Genomic DNA, 19,873 nt, shown 5'->3' with positions numbered 1-19,873 from the left:
TCAGGAAGGGTCGTGGTTGTGTGGCCTTTGACTGGTGAGCTGGACAAATTCCCCGTTTCCGGGTGGAGCTCATCAACTGGCCGTATTTAATTACTTTATGCTTCAAAAAGCACAAAAAAGAGTTGGATCTTTGGTCTTTTAAATTGAGACCAACCAGAACGATGTCTTTTTATGTCTCTGTTGGACTGCAGGTTGATCACAGATTCTCAAACTTCAAGCTCAAAGTTCCAAATCTGACCTCTAGATCAGGTCACAGATCCAGAACTAAGAGTGATGAGCAAATCCATTTTATTAACAACTGATAAGATAAAAGAAATGGAAAAATGTTTGTGACTCTCTAAGCTGTTTTATACGGTGATGGAGAAGTGCAAACCAACAAGTTTCAACATTAGACAGGTGCTAATTTTGTAATAAATCTAAAATTATCTTTCCTTTTTCTGGCTTTTTTATATATGGAAGAATAAAGAAAATAAATAAAATGAACATAAAGGGCAACATAACACTGAATAATTAACTATTTATATTTTCTAAAAATATTTTTTTTAAAACAAAAACACACGAAAATTCAATTATATTACAAATTTACTATAAGTTCCCAAATTTTCTCCGCCTTTAATATGAACGAATGTTTTCTTCAGGTGATGTTAGCGCAACGATTTAAAATCAGCATAGATGTTGTGCTTCTTTATGTAGGAATAGATTTTTGGTATAAATTTAAAATAAGTTATTGGCATAAAGAAGGCATTTCTGGAGAAGAGATTGATTTTGACATTAGGAAACACATAAGGGTGCATCATTTAAACTTCTTGATGGCAGATTTGAAACAAAGAAAAAACTCTGAAAAACAGACCATCTCGAAGAATGACTGATCAGAAGGAGGTTTTACTATCTGAGATAATTTATGTTGTTAATACTTAGATAATGTTTATCTAAATATAATATTATAATATAATATTTAGATATTAGTTATTTGACGTCCCGCCGCGGCTCTTTCTCCGCCGCGGTGTCTTCCGGCCAGCAGGGGGCAGCAGAGCGCCAACACCCCGGAAGTAAACAGAGGCTGCGCAGTAGAGCCACAGGTAGCATCATGTCGCTGCGGGATCCAGCGGCTCCAGCGGTTCCGTGAAGCCTTCACGGTGACTCGGACATGAAGAAAGCAGAAGCTGCCTCTGGGAGGAACCTGTGGGTTTACCGAACTTTAGTCAGAACCGAACCCGCAGCCGTCCCTCAACTTTCTCCGTGACCTTCTCCCTCCCAGGTGAGCATGTGACGGCGGCCCCTGCGTGGGTGAGTGTGGGGGCTGGTGCTGTGGATCTGAGGAGGGCCCTCCGGGATGGAGACCTGGACCCCGAACCCCCGGGCCAAGCCCTTCATCCCGCGGCAGCAGCGGAGCTGGTACCTGACCTGGAAGTACCGGCTGACCCAGAGGAGGAGCCTGCGGAGGTTCTGTCAGGTCAGTGTGGTTCTGGTCTGGCACCAGATCAGAGTTCTGCATGAACACATGTTGGACGGGCAGGGTTCTGGTTCTGTCGTGAAGAAATGAAGCTGATCAGGTAGAGTGGTGGATCCTCAGAGCAGGAACCAGAACCTCTGGAGCAGGAGAAGATGGACCTGATGGTACCTGTAGGGTTCTGGTGGAGTCCAGCTTCATCATCATCTCACCTCACAGCCCGGGTCCGGTTCTGTTCAGAACCCGGTTCACTCCTGGTGGGAGGTGGGCTTTCAGGACCATTTGTCTCCAGGAGTCATTAAACCACAGGAGCAGAGCAGAGATGTTCTGATATGACAGACTGGGCCGATATCAGAACCTAACAGAACCAAATACTCCATAGTTCTGATGTTAAATCTATTTTTTAAGCTGACTTTACGTCTCTGCTCCAGGTGGTTTGTTATTATCGGCCCAGTTTCACTGCCGGACCGAGACCCGCATCTTTAAAAATGGCGGACGTCGGTCGATACCGATGTTGATGCCGATATATCGATATATTGTGATCTCCTGGAAAATAAACGATGAATCGGTTTACGTACCAAAAATATGACGGATTAGTGATGCTACAGTGTTATGACTGCAGCTGGGACCGTCTGCATTTAAAAACACTAAAAGTCCATTATTTTTAAACAATATATAGAACACGAAACATTAATGCGTGTTTTAAATAAATAATGATAATTGTATCTGAATTCTTTCTAAATAAAAAGTAAAAATGAATGCAGTCATTAAAATGTTGTCGTAGCTTTAATTGTGGCTGTTTTTGGGCCACTCAGGGTCTCAGGTGCGCCTTCCTACCCATGATTTCTGCACATTTATGGCCGCTTTATGGATAAAATAACTAAAAGGCGTCTGCGGCTGATAGGACGGCTGCGTTTCCTCTGCTTTAAGAGGAACCAGGCTATGTGCACGACAGCCGGGAACCCTCAAACCGCTAAGCGCTCCATTCCTGCCGGTGTTTACGGCGTTTGGATCGTTTTCAGGTATGGAGGAAGCGGTGAAACGGGGCTGAAGCTGCTGAAGCTGCTGAAGCAGCGAACCCATGTCGATAGTTATAGAAATGTTCGTAGATGAATGATTGAAGGACGGAGCTTTTCTAGTGACACTGACCTCATTCAGCTAGTCCTGTGCCCAGAGGCCAGTGTGGCAGGAGGAGGCTGGAATCAAACCCACAACCTTCCCATTCTGTGTCTGCTGCTTTCCCCATGAAGCCAGTCAAACTCAACCCTTTATTCTACCAACTTTTTACCAAAACTGCAAGTTTTTAAAAACGAAAAAAAGAACAAATGCTCTCTGAAGGGGTCGGAGCTTCCCGGGTCTGCGTTGTGATTGGTTGGGAGGATGTAATGATGTAATATTAACCTTAATGGCTAGAATGTAAAACTTTTATTCTATTGAACTTTTTATTGACTTTTACTGTCATCGATATATATTGTTACTGAATTATCGTCCAGCAATCAAAACAGATTTAATCAAGGTTCCTCCTGACCATATATGGGCGTTGCAGGAAAACAGAACCTGCATGTTTAGAGCTCCATTTGATGCTTTAATTCAAAGTGAGGAAAACTGAGGCCGACCGGAACCGGTTCAGATCCGAAAGCTGAAAAAGTTTGTGAGTTGGTTCTGAATCCAGAACCCGTTTCAGGCCTTTAGAACCGCATGGTTCTGGAGTTCAGTCAGACTGGACCTTAGTTTTTCCTGTTGTATGTCAGATCAAAGGGTCAGTACTGCCCTCAGGACCCGCTCTGGGTTCTTCTCTGGTGCCATCCAGACAGAACCGTGGGAAGGTCTCCAGGTTCTGAGGCGGCAGATTTCAGCTGTTTTCCATCCGCAGGCCGGCGCCGTGCTCTTCCTCCTCATCACGGTCATCGTCAACATCAAGCTGATTCTGGACACCCGCAGAGTTGCTGATGAAGACGCTGCAGCTCAGGAATACGGTGAGAAAAAGCTTCTTCTTCTTCGTTGGTTCCTCTCTGCAGCGTTAACCCACCGATGGTTCCTGCTCCTGCTGCATCAGCCACACCCTCCTCTTCCTCAGCCCGGCCCTGGAAGGGGAACCAGTGGCTCTGCTTACGCGCACAAAATTTCACAATTGGATCAAAATTTTAAATTATTGGGATTAAAAAAACTAAAAAGAATTGAATTGTACCGTTTATATGGGAACACAATCAATTAATCTGATCCTAATGTGTGTTTTTATGCACCTGACTTTATTCAGAATAGAACCATTCTGACATGCAGTTATCACCCCCCCCCCCCCCTCCAAAAAAAAAAACACAGAAGAAGAAGAACTTTCGTCTTTGCTGAACAACTAAAACTCGTAAACAAAGCAGTTTCATAAATTTCTGTCCAGGCTGGATTTACACAATGTTATATTTACAGTTTAAACGTTACTGAGTAAAACGACAGTTTTGAGCTCTTTTATTTTTTTAAACAGAAACATTTTTATCAGAAGCTTCGACGGTTTTGCTTTCCGACGTGTTTCTGCGGAAATACGTCACGTTTTCACCACATTGGGATTAACTTGATCCTGACTAACGATTATATGAACGTTGATCAGATTATCAGTCGGCATAAACCGCCCCATCTATTCAGATTATAATTTAATTCCGATTGGCTTGTTCACTTCAACCATTTTTATTCAGATTACTTCTGTCCATGTAAACGTAGCTAATGATGGACGTTCCTGGAGAAGACGGCGTCCTGAAGGCAGCAGATGTTGCTCTAACATCGCTGCTGGAGTTCCCTGCAGCAATGCAAGCTTGCCGAAAGCCAGATGAAGAAAAAAAAACGTGATTTGCTGCTGGAATAATTTCCTTCTCTGTGTGTATATGGCAGGAAGTTCAAACGTTAAATCTGCTCCAAACTCTGTAAGGAAGTGAAACGGAGTGATTTTATTTCCTCTGGAGGAGAAACTGCTGCTGATGATGAACTTGTCATCAGAGTTGCTGGGTAGATTCCAGGGTTGCTGGGTAGATTCCAGGGTTGCTGGGTAGATTCCAGGGTTGCTGGGTAGATTCCAGAGTTGCTGGGTAGATTCCAGGCTCTCCTCTGTAGCTGTTACCATGACTACCGGCTAACGTTGTGTCTCCTGCAGAAGACGTTCTTCCCAACATGGAGACTCCTCGCCGGCCGGCCAGCGGGCGCAAAGTCCTGGACATCGAGGTTTACTCCAGCCGCTCCAAAGTCTACGTGGCCGTGGACGGCACCACGGTGAGACACCTTTGCTCTTTTTACCGTCTGAGGACGGCTTTGGAGAACGTTTAGATGTTTCCATGGTTCTGCGTTGTTCTCCTAATGTTCTCGGTGTTAAAACAGGGTTCCTGCCTCCAGCTGCACCGTCTGCAGATAAACTCTTGGTTTCAGTCAGAGATGAAAGACAGCGCTCCTTATTTCACATTAGAGTCATTAGATATGTTTACATGCACAAATTTCACCATCGGATAAAATTTTGTTCAGATTAAATAAGCGGATTGTCCCGTTTATATAGGAACAAAATCAATTAATCCAATCATAATGTGTGTTTATATGCACCTGGCTTTATTCAGTATTATTTTAGTATCAATATCATTAATAAATAATAATAATACTTATTATTATTATTATTATTATTATTATTATTATTATTATTATTATTATTATTATTATTATTATGCCAGCTCAGAAACAATAGCCAGATATTGACATTATGATTATTATTGATATATTGTTCATGATGCCATTTATGCTCCAAGATGTTTCATATCTTATAACAAACCTGCTAATATATATATATATATATATATATATATATATAATATATATATATATTATATATATTATATATATATATATATATATATATATATATATATATATAATGTGTGTGTGTGTTGTATATGGATATTATCCTTGCATGGTCGGGGTGGGGCTGCTGGTTCCCATCTCCAGCGGTGATTGGCTCAGAGACGGGGAGCTGCAGAATGATTATAGAGAATATTAACGTACCAGTCGTGTTTCTGGACTGTGGGGGGGAAGCCAGAGAACCCCTGCATGCACAGGGAGAACCTCCATGCAGATAGACCCCAGGCTGGGATTCAAACCCGGGACCTTCCTGCTGCACAGTCACAGTGCCGCCATGTGAGACTTGTCCTCTGATCTGCAGCAGGGATTCTGTCACACGGAGCTGAAACATCAGAGGTCCGGTTCAGTTCTGCTGGGACACCAAACCCAGACTGGGTCTCAGTTTGGACCCGACGGCTGGTTCTGCTGGTGCTGCTGGTGCTGCTGGTTCTGCTGGTTCTGCTGGTGCTGCTGGTGCTGCTGGTGCTGCTGGTTCTGCTGGTTCTGCTGGTGCTGCTGGTGCTGCTGGTTCTGGTGGTGCTGCTGGTTCTGGTGGTGCTGCTGGTTCTGCTGGTGGTGCTGCTGGTTCTGCTGGTTCTGCTGGTGCTGCTGGTTCTGCTGGTGCTGCTGGTTCTGCTGGTGCTGCTGGTTCTGCTGGTTCTGCTGCCTCCACAGGAAGGTCTGCAGGCGTTGGCCGAGCAGAACCCCTGATGAGGCAGAAACTTCGGCCGTTTGGGTCATGAAGTTCTGTAGAATAAATCGGTTAAAAGGTTCTGATCCAGAGGATCTGAGCAGGCGCTGCCATCTAGTGGCCGAGCTCTAGAATGTCTCAGAAGTTCCCTGTTCTGGTCCGACCCGCTTCATCACACCATGTCCTGCCTGCAGGTTCTGGAGGACGACATGCGTGAGCAGGGCCGAGGGATCCATGTGATCGTTCTCAACCAGGCCACGGTGAGCACCCCCCCTACCCCCCCCCCCCCCCTCGGTCCTCTGACCGACCCAAACTCGGTTCTGACGGGCCCGGTTTTCCCTTTCAGGGTCACGTGATGGCCAAGCGGATCTTTGACACCTACTCCCCCCACGAGGACGACGCCATGATCCTCTTCCTCAACATGGTGACCCGTGGCCGCATCCTCATCTTCACCATCAAGGTGGGTGTGTTAGGTTGCAGAGGTGCGTCCGGCTGTTTGGGTTTGGTTCTGCTGAGCGGTCCGGTTCTGTTCGGCAGGACGAGGGAACGTTCCACCTGAAGGACGCGGCGAAGGACCTGCTGAAGAGCTTTGGCAGCCAGGCGTCCCTCAACCTGAGCTGGAGGGACATGTGGACCCTGGTGGTGAAGAAAGGAGGTCAGAACCGTTCTGGGCTTAGAGGGGAACCTTCTGCTGATTGTTTGGACCGACCAGACGGGTCAGAACCAGCATCACGGTTCTAATGACCTTACAGCACCAGGCGGTCTGAAAATCCTGTTAGAGCATTTTAAATAAAGTCTCTATGTGTGATTAGGCGCCCCCTAGTGGTTTATCTGGGTTACAGCGGCTCGGTTCTGAAGTTAAACCAAATTAATTAAACTAACTCCAAAGACTCAAGGCTGGGGAATAAAATCACGTTGCTGTTTCTTCTCCTATGTTAAATAAAATAAATGTAATTTAAGGAGCAGATAGAGTCGGCTGCTAAATCCAAAAAATAGACGTATTATGTGTCAACGTCATTTTTTATAATTAACTGTTCTCACTTTATACATGAGATATGCATGAATACTCAGACTTCTGTAACGTTTTAAATGCCAGTTTTTATCTTTCTCATCTATAGAAACTGAAATCTTTGGGCAGATTTCATCAGAACCTCTGATGGTCAAATATTTCCAGCAAAATCGATTCCGATAAATTTTTTGTTGTTTTGTGTAAAGTTGCTGAAAATTCGGTAGATTTTAAAGTCCATGAAGAAAATATTTCAACCCAGTGAAAAACAATAAAACGTAAAGTCAGATGTTTTCATTGTGATTGGACTAAATAAGGTAAAGAGATTGAATAAGAAAGAAAACTGCATAAAATCGACGAGTTTTATGCACGTTTTATGATAAAAACCAAATTCAGAACCAGATTCTGGACCCAGGAGGATTGAAGGTTTTTTCAGAAGAAGTGAAGCAGAACTTGTTGTTAGTTTGATGAATAATTATTAGGACGGTTAATGTTCTTCATCACAGTTTTAATGTTTAGCAGCACATTCATGTTCTGGCTGCAGCGCAGAGAGGGAAGCGGTTCTGGTATCCATGAGGCTCTGATCCGGTCCGGGTCCAGTCTGACGCTCTGCTGCAGAGAGACGACCCAGATTCTCAGAACAGAATTTCTCCAGAATTCAACGACTCCTTTAGAAAAGACGTTAATTTCCTTCTGTTGACTCACAAACCCAAATCAGAGCTGAGGTCCAGAGTTTATTGTTCTGATGGGAGACGGAGGAACAACTAATCGGGTCGGCTCGGCCGTGGAGTTCAATCTGTTTAATGGACCAAAAAGAACCAATAAGTACCGCTAAGTTCTGGTTTAAAGCAGATGATCCGGGGCTGAAACCAGATTCTCTGTGTGGAGAACCGGGTCACAGGTGGATCGGGTTCCTCTGGGTTCCTCACTGTGTGATGTGATCAGAACCGCGGGGCAGAACGGGTCACAGGTGGATCGGGTCGGGTTCCTCTGGGTTCCTCACTGTGTGATGTGATCAGAACCGCGGGGCAGAACGGGTCAGGATTCTCCTCTCTGTTTTTACAGGTCAGGTGTTCGGAGAGAAGCACTCCAAGTCTCCAGCTCTGTCCACATGGGGCGACCCGGTTCTGCTGAAGACCGAGGTCCAGCTCACCGCCGCTGAAGGTATCAGAGGACCCGGTCCAGGCTCGGCTTGTTTCATCATCTGGTGGTTCTGGAGAAGGAAACCGGGTCTTCTGATTTAAATCTGGACTCACCTCCTGATGCTGCGGATTGGCTGATAAAAATACGTTAAGCACATTTTATCAGCAGAGAACGCTCTGCAGTCTGAGAGACGTCTGATCTAATCTCTCCATCCTCATCCTCCTCTTTATCCTCCCCCTCCTCATCCTCTCCATCCTCTCCATCTTCATCCTCTTCCTCCTCTTCATCCTCTCCATCCTCTCCATCTTCATCCTCATCCTCCTCTCCATCTTCATTCTCTCCATCCTCTCCATCTTCATCCTCTTTATCCTCTCCATCTTCATCCTCTCCATCCTCTCCATCCTCTCCCTCCTCCCTATCTTCATCCTCTCCATCCTCTCCATCCTCTCCCTCCTCTCCCTCCTCTCCATCCTCTCCATCTTCATCCTCTTCCTCCTCTCCATCCTCTCCATCCTCTCCATCCTCTCCCTCCTCATCCTCCTGTCCATCCTCTTCCTCCTCTCCATCCTCTCCCTCCTCATCCTCCTCTCCATCCTCTCCCTCCTCTTCATCCTCTCCATCCTCTCCCTCCTCATCCTCCTCTCCTTCCTCATCCTCCTCTCCCTCCTCATCCTCCTCTCCCTCCTCATCCTCCTCTCCATCCTCTTCATCCTCTCCTTCCTCTCCATCCTCTTCATCCTCTCCCTCCTCTCCATCCTCTTCATCCTCTCCTTCCTCTCCATCCTCTTCATCCTCTTCCTCCTCATCCTCCTCTCCATCCTCTCCCTCCTCATCCTCCTCTCCATCCTCTTCATCCTCTCCTTCCTCTCCATCCTCTTCATCCTCTCCCTCCTCTCCATCCTCTCCATCCTCATCCTCCTCTCCATCCTCTCCCTCCTCTTCATCCTCTCCCTCCTCTTCCTCCTCTCCATCCTCTCCCTCCTCATCCTCCTCTCCTTCCTCTCCATCCTCATCCTCCTCTCCATCCTCTCCCTCCTCTTCATCCTCTCCCTCCTCTTCCTCCTCTCCATCCTCTCCCTCCTCATCCTCCTCTCCTTCCTCTCCCTCCTCTCCCTCCTCTTCCTCCTCTTCATCCCACAGAGGCCGAGTGCCACTGGGCTGACACCAAGCTCAACCGGAGGAGGAAGTTGTTCTGCAGCAAAGTGGAAGGATACGGGAGCATCTGCAGCTGCAAGGACCCGGCGCCCATCGAGTTCAACCCTGATCCTGTAAGGGGGGGGGTGGGGGGGGGGGGGGGTGTTGATGTTCCCTGCAGCTCTGCAGCGCCACCACCAGGTGGATCCGCCCATCGTTCTGACGCATGTCCTCTCTGCCTCCAGCTGCCCAACAACAACGTCTACAACGTTCCGGTGGCCGTCATCGCCGGCAACAGACCCAACTACCTGTACCGGTGAGATGCAGACGCCCCCCCAGAACCCGTTTGGTTCTGGTTCCGTGTGTCGGGTCGCCCCGGCTCCGCCCGTTTCCTGAACCTCCCTGTCGTCTGTTTGCAGGATGCTGCGCTCGCTCCTCTCGGCCTACGGGGTCAACCCGCAGATGATCACCGTCTTCATCGACGGGTACTACGAGGTATTCGCCTGTTTCCAGCGTTCAGTGATGCAGGAACGCACGTTTAGAAACGTTTAATCATTTAACGACGCACAGCGCCAGGAACGGGCCTAGTGGGTTCTGATTGGCTGCAGCTCAGTGAAGCAGCGGGTCACGAGGTTTCAGGGAGAACAAAGTGGTTCAAACATCAGAACCTGTGGTTAGGAAACCCCTGAGATCCCACAAGCTGAGATAAACCTCTAAGAACCTGCAGTACCAGAACCGGTTCTCCTCGGTAGAACCAGAGGCTGCTCCCAGGAGCTCAGAGGATCAGTCAGGAAGAAGATAGCTGGAGAAAGTTCTTTTTGTATGGGGTAAGATAACGGTCAATATGAACATATGTGTAGGTCTTTGAATCGTCAATAAAGGTGAAAGACTTTAAGATTTATATTTATTCCTGGTTGTCAGCTCATGCAGAGGTGTGACATCAGGTGTTTCATCTGTGAGAATATAAGTGTAGAAGTTACAGCTTTGCAACATTAGAAGTATGAATCACAAATTTACCAGTATGAAGCTACAGCCCCTGATGAAGCTGTTTTATACGCCTTACTGGGGGGGGGGGGGGGGGGGGGCAGCTTCTTCAGGGGCTGTAGCTTCTTACTGGTAAATTTGTGATTTATACTTGTATTGTTGCAATGTTGTAACTTTGTTACTTGTAGTCGTAACGTCTGGTGCATCACGTTTGTATGAGTTGGCAACCAGGAAAATGTACAAATCTTAAATTTACTCACGTTTATTCACTTATATTTACAAATTCTGACTTTTTGTATGCCATAGACGGCGATTTTAAACTGAAGGAACAAAAAAACAGTGTTTTAAAATCCTGTTTTTATCATCTCCGTCTTTTATCTAAGATAAACCCATTTTTATCTTTTAACCTCTCTGAGCAGGTTTTATACTCTTTTATTTCTAGCCGTCTGGACTGCAGCACTTTATTCAGGCATTAGCTAACGAGCTCTCTCCCGTCTGCAGTTAGTCCAAAACGCAGCGGCTCGTCTTTTTACGGGGACCAGAAAACATCATATTACACCAATTCTTGTGTCTCTCCACTGCCTCCCTGTTCATTTTAGAATTGATTTTAACATTTTATTGTTTGTGTTTAGAGCCCTGAATGGGAGGATTGCTCAAAACATCACCGACCTCCTCCAGATTTATCCTCCAGCACGTGCTCTGAGATCTGATGGTCCGTCTTCAGCTCATAGTGCTTAAAACCAGAGGGGACAGAGAGTTTTCTGTAGTTGGCCCCAGACTTTTGTTTTAAGTCTCGTCTTAAGTTCCACTTTTATTAACCGTGTAGTCGTGTGGTCCTCTGTGTCCTTTTTAGTTTTTTTTTTTTTATGTGCAGCACATTGGAAACTTTCTCTGTTGTTAAATGTGCTGCATAAATAAAGTGGATTAAAATTCAGAGATCTATGCATAAGTTTATATTGAGTTACCTTACATGTGGTTGGGTCGTTTAGCTCTGTGTTGTTTGTGTTCTGGGAGCGAACGTCGGACCCGCCCGGCTGCAGGTCGGGTCGACTTCCCGTCCTGCAGAACAAACAGCAGCAGCAGAATCTAACCGGAGGTTTTCTCTGTTGGATCAGGAGCCGATGGACGTGGTGGAGCTGTTCGGGCTGAAGGGCGTTCAGCACACACCCATCAGCATCAAGAACGCCCGCGTGTCCCAGGTAAACCAGAACCCCCCCCCTCAGAGCTCCAAGCAGCTGGTTCTGGTTCTGGTTCTGTAACAGCTGGGTTTTCTGTTGGTTTCAGCACTACAAGGCGAGTCTGACGGCCACCTTTAACCTCCACCCTGTAAGTGTCTGCACCATCAGGTGTTGCTGGTTCTGCAGAGGTCCGGTCTCATGACAGAACCTTTTCTCTGAGCAGGATGCCGGCTTTGCCATCGTTCTGGAGGAGGACCTGGACATCTCTGTGGACTTCTTCAGGTGAGTCCTTCGTCTGAGGAGCCGGAGAAGGAGGCGGGTTCTGTTCAGGGACATGGACCGGTCTGCGGAGTGTCCACTAGGTGGCAGCGTAACCTCAGCGCTGGAACCGCTCTGCTCTCCAGCTTTCCTCTGTTAAACTGTGGCTGTAGCAGAACAAACTGCAGCTTCTGATTGGACCTCAGCAGAACTGGGATCCATCCACCTTCACCTGCTTCCAGGAACCCAAACTTCCCCTCAAGCTTTAGTTAAGTAGTCAGACTCCTCAGAGGTTCTTCAGAGAACATCCAGCATCATGGAGACCAAGGAACCCAGCAGACGGGTCAGAGAGGAGGTTCTGGTCCAGTTTCCAGCAGGTCAGGTTCTACAGAACCTCCCAGAGCTCTGATCATCATCTGGACCTGGAGAGAGGATGGACCTCCTGCAGACCTACCAGGACATGGACGTCCACCTGGACTGACAGGCTGGACCAGGAGAGCATTGATCAGAGAAGCAGGAGGACCATGGTGGCTCTGGAGGAGCTGCAGAGACCAGCAGCTCAGGTGGGAGAATCTGTCCACAGGACAGCACTGTTCAAACCTGACCTCTATGGCAAGAAGAAAGTCCTGTCTGAGGTTTCCCTGTAAGCCAGAGGAGACCCAGTAAACATCTGGAAGGAGGTGCTCTGCTCAGGGAGACCAAAACTAAACGTTGAGGTCTACAGGAGGAACAGAAGATGCAAAACTAGCAGGTCAGAGGTGATGGGGGGGGGGGGGGGGGGGGGTGGATGGAGGTAAATCCTGGAGGTAAACCTGATAGAGGCTGCAGAAGACCTGAGATTGAGGTGGAGGTTCTTCCAGCAGGAACACGTCTCTGAACATGCAGCCTGAGATGATACTGGATGGTTTGGAATGGCCTAGTCAAAGTCCAGACCTAACAGTTTAAAATATGCATGTCCTGCAGCCAAAGGCGGTTCTCCCGGGTCACTCCTTCAGATAACTGCTCTGCTCCGTGTGGGTCAGTCCTCCTGCCTTCCTGTCGGCTCAGACGTGACGGACATGACAGGAACATCTCTGTCCACCGTGTCTCCGTGTCTGGTTCATGTGTGACTCCTGTGTTCCCCGACAGCTTCCTGAGTCAGACCATCCACCTGCTGGATCAGGACGACAGCCTGTACTGCATCTCCGCCTGGAACGACCAGGTCAGTCCCCACATGTTCTGACGGAGGCGTTGGAACCGGCAGGTTGACCTGGACTGAACGTTGGAGTCGTTTTAAAACATTAAACGCTGATGCTGAGTTAATCTGATCCACATTCTTTGAATCACCGCATTGTTTCTAGATCCAGGTGTGTTGAGCCTTCTTTGTTTGATCAGGTGTCGCTGACTGACTGTTTTTGTGAGCAGGGCTACGAGCACACCGCCGAGGACCCCGCCCTCCTCTACAGGGTGGAGAGCATGCCCGGTCTGGGCTGGGTGCTGAAGAAGAGCATCTACAAGGACGAGCTGGAGCCAAAATGGCCGACCCCGGAGAAGGTCAGTCGCTCAGGAAGTGGAAGTTCTTCAGGAATATTTAAAACAAAATGACACATTTAAAAAAATGTACTTCTTTGTAATGAAATTCAGTTGAATCTGCAAAGCGAAAGAATATTTAAAACTTCTTTTATTATTAGAACAAATTTAGCAGCTTTCCTGTTTTACAATGTCTGCTGAGATGAAATCAAATTTTACCTGTAGATAAATAATAAACAAAATTTCCAGCTCTGTTAGACAGAAAACAGGCTAATTTTTCTGCACGTCTCTCCTGCTGCTGCAGCTCTGGGACTGGGACATGTGGATGAGGATGCCGGAGCAGAGGAAAGGCAGAGAGTGCATCATTCCCGACGTGTCGCGCTCCTACCACTTCGGCATCATCGGCCTCAACATGAATGGATACTTCCACGTAAGGCCTGAAGGGTCGTTTTCACAGAAACATCACACTAATATACGTTTTTAGCTTTTTATTTCTACCCATATTTGGACTTAGGTCCCCATAGAGATCATTGGTCTTTAGAAGAGGGGTAAAAACACCCGGTCTGTTAAAGTCAGATAAACAAGTACACACACACACACACTGAGACGGTCAGAGCAGGGGTTTGAAACGGCAACCCACTGGTTACAGGATGAACTCTTAGCTTTTGAGCCGCTGTCACCCCAAACTGATTTAAATTTCTGCAGCATTTTGTTCCTCTTCCACAGTTTTAACCCTCAGATGGTGAAGGTATAAACCATCACAGGTTTTATTTTAAGTCATAAACATCTTGTTAAAACAAAAATATATAGACTCCGTACCTCTACTGGACTCTACTGTCACCATGTGCTACCATAGTGAAATTGTTTTGACCAGCAGGCTTCCTTCGAGGTTAAAAGCGTAAAATAACGCTGCATCCTGGGCCTTTAGCAGGGACCGAGCTGTCCACCCATGGTTCTGATTAGGAAACCCTCCGATTGTCTTTGTGGTCAGGAAACCCTCTGATTGTCTTTGTGGTCAGGAAACCCTCTGATTGTCTTTGTGGTCAGGAAACCCTCTGATTGTCTTTGTGGTCAGGAAACCCTCTGATTGTCTTTGTGGTCAGGAAGCCCTCTGATTGTCTTTGTGGTCAGGAAACCCTCTGATTGTCTTTTTGGTCAGGAAACCCTCTGATTGTCTTTGTGGTCAGGAAACCCTCTGATTGTCTTTGTGGTCAGGAAACCCTCTGATTGTCTTTCTGGTCAGGAAACACTCTGATTGTCTTTTTGGTCAGGAAACCCTCTGATTGTCTTTGTGGTCAGGAAACCCTCCGATTGTCTTTCTGGTCAGGAAACCCTCTGATTGTCTTTGTGGTCAGGAAACCCTCTGATTGTCTTTGTGGTCAGGAAACCCTCCGATTGTCTTTTATGGTCAGGAAACCCTCTGATTGTCTTTGTGGTCAGAAAACCCTCTGATTGTCTTTCTGGTCAGGAAACCCTCTGATTGTCGTTCTGGTCAGGAAACCCTCTGATTGTCTTTCTGGTCAGGAAACCCTCTGATTGTCTTTGTGTGGAGGACAGCATCAGTGCAGACGTGGATATAGGAAAGCACAGATGATGTGTAGCTTTCTAAGTCAGTGGCATCTTTAAACACATCAGTGATTTCTAATCAGTCCTGTAGAGCTGAGCCTCTTCTGTCCAAACCTGGACGGTTTTTATCGGCGGTCTGGTTCTGCAGGTCAGTGGCTTGTAGGCAGGAATCAGGTCCACAGAGATCTGACCTGATGAACCAAAGTGAAGAGCTGCAGCAGCTTTGTTTGCTGCTGGGATGTTACAGTAAACTTCATCTAATGTATTATTGTCTCTGGTCGGGAACTTAATTAAGAACTTAATGAACTTATGGAACTTGGGGAGCGCAGCCTTTAAATGAACATGGTTAAAGTCCCCAGCAACTAGGGCTGTGCATAAAAATCGATATAAAGATTAATATCGATATTTTTAAAAACGATTTAATATCGATATTCTGGCTTTCAATATCGATATACCTCCCAACCTCTAGGGGGCGTTATTACAGCGCAACCATTACAGTTCACAGTGAGACGAATTTGTGGAACGGCCGACAGGATTTTAGAAGCTCCTTTGTCCCTAAAATCAGATGTTTGGGCACATTTTTGGTTTCTGTGACACGTTAAATGCATTGAAGCAAATGCACTTTATTTTCCTGTTAATATGTCTGTGATCAATAAATAGAACATAAACATAATATTTGGCTGATTTTGGTGATTGAATCACTGAGCATTAATTCAAAGTAATAAATATCGATATTGGAATCAAAGCAAGCTGAGCTATGTATCGAGAATCGTATCGAATCGGCTCATCCTAGATGATACCCAGCCCTACCAGCAACGATCCCAGCCTCATCTGGATTACTGTTCATCTGTCTGCTGATAAAGCTGTATAGCTCCTCTAGGGCTAGCTTAGCGTTAGCAGTTTAAATGTTCTGGATTTAACTGCCAGATATTCCAGATCAAGAGAGCAGAATGTTCTGATCTCCTTTGCAGCTGTGCACCAGGTGCTGTGGATGTAGCTAAGCCTCCACCTTTTCTTCCTGCTGCTACAGCCCGGTTGGCTCTAAACAAAGACCATCCTGCTAGCTGCACCGCGGCAGTCTTCTTCTCCGTGAAGATCGCTACTCAGCGGTCAGTTTTACATGAGGCGATCCTGAGCCGGATCTGGTCCAGTTTGTTGCTGATGGATCCAACGTTGGCCAGGAGGAGACTGGGCAGAGCTGGTCTGGGCAGATTAGCCTTTAGCCTGGTGCGCACCAGCAGCTCTTCTCTCCCATACTGGATTAGAGCTTAGAGAGGTGAAAACACGAATAAGAACGCAAAGACAAACAAACTTTAAACCAAAGCTAATGACCTGGTTTAACAACAAACTGAACTTCAGGTACTATTTTCTCTTAGTGAGGTCCAGATAGTTTATGCATCCAGTTGTCTTTCTTCTGCCTGCAGGAAGTCTATTTCAAGAAGCACAAGTTCAACACGATTCCCAACGTGCAGCTGAGGAACGTGGAAAGGTGCGTTTAGCAGCCGGATGCTTTTTGTTGGAGCGCTGCAGAAACTCTGAAGCTTTTCCTGTTTCTCTGATTCACAGCTTGAGGAAAGACGCCTACGAGGTGGAGATCCAGAAGCTGCTGAGGTGAGTGGCGCTGCAGAGCCTGGCAGCTCACTGGGGTTTCATGTCATAACTATAGAAGTAGCTCAGGGTAACATGAGCCACTCTGACTAGAAGCTTTGTCACAAAGGAAAGTTTTAAGATTAGTCTTAAAAGTAGACGGGGTGTCTGCCTCACGGACCAAAACTGGGAGTTGGTTCCACAGGAGAGGAGCCTGATAGCTAAAGGATCTGCCTCCCATTCTACTTTCTGTGGATAATCTCTGCAACCTCCTGATGTGTCTCTGATCCAGAGAGGCGGAGCTGCTGGACCACTCCAAGAATCCCTGTGAGGACTCGTTTGTTCCGGACACGGAGGGGAAGACCTACATCATGTTCATAAAGATGGACTCTGAGCTGGACACGTCCACCTGGACAGAGCTGGCCAAGGTAGCCTCTCCTCCGTCGTCTGGGTTGGGTCTGGGGATGTTCTCCTGGTGAATGTCGTGATGCATCTGTGTTTTCCTGCAGTGCCTGCATGTTTGGGACCTGGATGTTCGAGGATATCACCGAGGACTCTGGCGTCTCTTCAGGAAAAGGAACCACGTCCTGGTTGTAGCCGTGCCGATCTCTCCGTACTCGTAAGTTCTGCTTGGATGGGAAGAAACATCGTAGTCTGCACTTCCTGTTCCTGTCCACACGGGGGCAGGAGGGACATATGGGCTGCTTAAACGTCTTATACCTCATTTTATATGAAGGCTGATCTACCGGTACCAAATACAAAAAGATTTTCCTGTTATTGAAGTTTTCCCAGATATTCTGTTGCCATCATTACAGAAATTATGGGGTTTCAGTTTCAGGCCTGGTCCTGATGAGGCGTCAGGAACCCAGTTAGTTACGGATTTCCTCCTGCAGGTTCTGGTCGTCTGATGGAGAAGTTCTCTTTTCGGACCTGAAACAAGTTTTTCAGAAAAACGTTCCTCTGAGGAAGACCGGGAACCGGACCGATTCTGGTTGATCCGTTTTTCTGGGGTCAGCAGAAGGGTCACATGGCTTCTTCTGACTAAATATTCATATTTTGAAATAATTATTTACTGAGAATAAACTCAAAATGCATGATTTCAAATTTAAAGTGTAATTCAAAGACAAAACATTTACAAAGACTTCACCAGTTATCAGACACGTCTATTTAAAGGACGGAGGTCAAGATCTTTGATCTGCACTGCAACCTGGATCAAAAATATTAATGTTCATGTAAACAACAAAAAGGTTTTATTCATTAGTTAGAAAGTTTAAATGAACACAACAGTATAAACTCTACCTGGGATTTAAAAAGCCCCCAGATTTTGAGTGGCGATGAGAAAGGGTCTAATGTATGATGATCTATGTCAAGAGTGTGACTTAGGCCATATTTATGTTTTTCTGAAAAAAAAATGACTTTGGGTTTTATTTTAGGAAGGTGATAATATGATGATTCATGCCGATTAAATCAGAGCATAAAAACATCTTTTCTGAAGATCAGGAGGGACACTCCAGCTGTTCTTTGTGAATTCAGATCATTTGATTTGATTTGCTTGTTGGGTTAAAAGGTCGGAACCAGAACAGGAACCAGGCTGCAGGTCGCGTCTCCTCAGGTAAATCCGTGTTTGATCCGTGTTTCTGGTTTCCGTAGCGTGAAGAAGCCGGCTGCTGTCTCCCCGATCCACTTGGATCCCCCGCCCAAAGAGGAGGGGGCGCCGGTGGAGCAGCTGTAGAGCCGAGGACCCGCCTGATCCGTCACGCGTCGGGCCGTCGGTCCGCAGACCAGAACTCCTGCAGTGATGGAGGATTCCTGCTGGGAAACCGGGTCTCCAGAACCTGGGATCTCACAGCAGAGTCCGTTTGGTGGCCGGAGACCGACCAGTGACTCTGAACCAGCCTGGACCGGGCCGTTACGGAGCAGAACCCACACAGGGTCCCTGTTACTTATTTATTAAACCCGTCTGAGGTTTTTTACGTTTGTTTTTACCTTTTAACACAATTAACTTTTCATGGTCGGAACATTTTTAGTCTTAAAATTTCAAACGTCGAGACGATGCAATTCAGAGGTACTGAGTTCTACCCGCCGGGTTTCAGCGGACCCTCCTGTGACCCGGTTCAGCATCTAATACTGGCTGCTGCTGGAGAACCTCTTAAAGCTCAGATTTTAATGAGCCTGCTGCTCACGAGGTGATGACATCACTTCCTGTCCTGAAACTGAAGTGATGAGCGGCAGCAGGAAACTTTACTGGAAACACTAATAAACTCTGAACATTTTAGCTTTTTTATGTGTTAAGCCTTTTATATTCATCCTAAAGTCCTTATTGGGGAGTTCTTCATGCTGTTTGTGGATCAGAACAACTTTTAAAGCTCAGAAACATTTTGACTCAAACGATGAAACATCCGTTTAGTTTCTGCTAAACTGTCTAATTTTCAGCAGAGCTTTATTTTTATTTTTCTGTTGTAAGTCATGAAAACACCATCAAGTTAAACATTTTTTAGTTCTAGTTCTGCTGGTTCCCCACCAGAACCTCTGAGTGGTGCTGTTGATGGTTCGTGGTTCAGAACAAACCGAGAGAAGTTCCTCTGGAAATCATCCTGTTGTTTTTTTTTTTTTTTTTTTTTCATGTTGGGATGTTAAAGCAAGTTTTAGGAAATGTCTGGAGATAAAGTCCAGAAACCAGGAGAAACTGGACCAGGCTGGACAGAACCATCTGAACCCAGTTAAGACGCTCCTGCCCTCTGCTGGCCGTTCCAGACATACCAGCTTCTGTAAGAGCAAATTACACCCAGACATGTTTATCTCCTCTGCCTGCTCAGATGTTTCTGGGATTTTTAAAACCAGATTTATTGTAAGGAAGAAGTCCCGGATCAGGACTGTAGACGCTTCTGTTCTGTTTAAAAGTCTGGAAGCAGACGACGTCTTCAGGATGGGAGTTAAATTAATTTTACTAGCAGAAAATGTCCAGATTTTCTGTTTGTGAACCTGCAGCGGTTTGCTGATCAGGATCCGTTTTTGTATGTTTGCAGTGATTATTTAGTTTAAACCCAATTCAGGGTCAGGTCTTGGCGCTGATCTGGAGTTCTGGGTTGTGAGTTTTTCAGTCGGCCCAGTTTTTCTGTCTTTTTAAAGTTTTTTTCTTTGTGAATTTTAGTTTGCAGTGATGTAACGAGCATCTCGGACTGAATGTTTTTCTTTGACTGAATAAAGATTTTTTTAACTGAGCTTTTTTCTTATTTTTCTTTCATGTTGAAATAATAAATTCATCCAGTTGGATTTTCTTTAAGGCTGAATATTATTAAGAGAGAAAAGCAGAAGCTCTGATTTTTCTGCCGCCTCCTGATTTCCCTCAGCAGCGTCCGTCTGGAAACCCAGCAGGAGGAAATGTGCTGGTTGGAGGGATGTGATGTAAATCTGCGGGTTTGTGGGTCGTCTGCGGGGAAAGTGGCTTCCTGTCCTTCAGCTTTGACTTTCACAGGATGGTGGAGCGTGGGCTCTGAAGCTTCAGC

General features: G+C 46.3%; 1 protein-coding gene across 1 annotated transcript; it reads left to right on the top strand.

Annotated features, from left to right (window-relative positions):
• The first annotated feature begins 1,061 nt into the window (after positions 1–1,061).
• Positions 1,062–19,589, top strand: pomgnt1 (protein O-linked mannose N-acetylglucosaminyltransferase 1 (beta 1,2-)). The gene is made up of 22 exons (XM_036131875.1): positions 1,062–1,182; positions 1,259–1,453; positions 3,324–3,426; positions 4,587–4,702; positions 6,197–6,262; positions 6,349–6,462; positions 6,540–6,657; positions 8,074–8,172; positions 9,292–9,419; positions 9,531–9,601; positions 9,705–9,780; positions 11,385–11,468; positions 11,554–11,595; positions 11,671–11,729; positions 12,834–12,906; positions 13,110–13,238; positions 13,519–13,644; positions 16,205–16,269; positions 16,347–16,391; positions 16,660–16,795; positions 16,877–16,986; positions 18,018–19,589. Exons 2-22 carry the CDS (start codon positions 1,334–1,336, stop codon positions 18,097–18,099), a joined length of 1,962 nt encoding a protein of 653 aa, XP_035987768.1. The 5' UTR covers positions 1,062–1,182; positions 1,259–1,333; the 3' UTR covers positions 18,100–19,589.
• Positions 19,590–19,873: the final 284 nt, after the last annotated feature.

Source organism: Fundulus heteroclitus, unplaced genomic scaffold (genome assembly GCF_011125445.2).
Source record: "Fundulus heteroclitus isolate FHET01 unplaced genomic scaffold, MU-UCD_Fhet_4.1 scaffold_46, whole genome shotgun sequence".
NCBI lineage: Eukaryota > Metazoa > Chordata > Actinopteri > Cyprinodontiformes > Fundulidae > Fundulus > Fundulus heteroclitus.
Note: the sequence above shows the minus strand (reverse complement) of the source record. Positions and strands in the feature narration are given on the sequence as shown.

Coding starts and splice junctions, on each gene's coding strand:
- pomgnt1 (XM_036131875.1), top strand. CDS start 1,334: ATGGAGACCTGGACCCCGAACCCCCGGGCCAAGCCCTTCATCCCGCGG. Junction 13,645..16,204: donor ACATGAATGGATACTTCCAC/GTAAGGCCTGAA, acceptor TTCTGCCTGCAG/GAAGTCTATTTCAAGAAGCA. Junction 16,270..16,346: donor CAGCTGAGGAACGTGGAAAG/GTGCGTTTAGCA, acceptor TCTGATTCACAG/CTTGAGGAAAGACGCCTACG.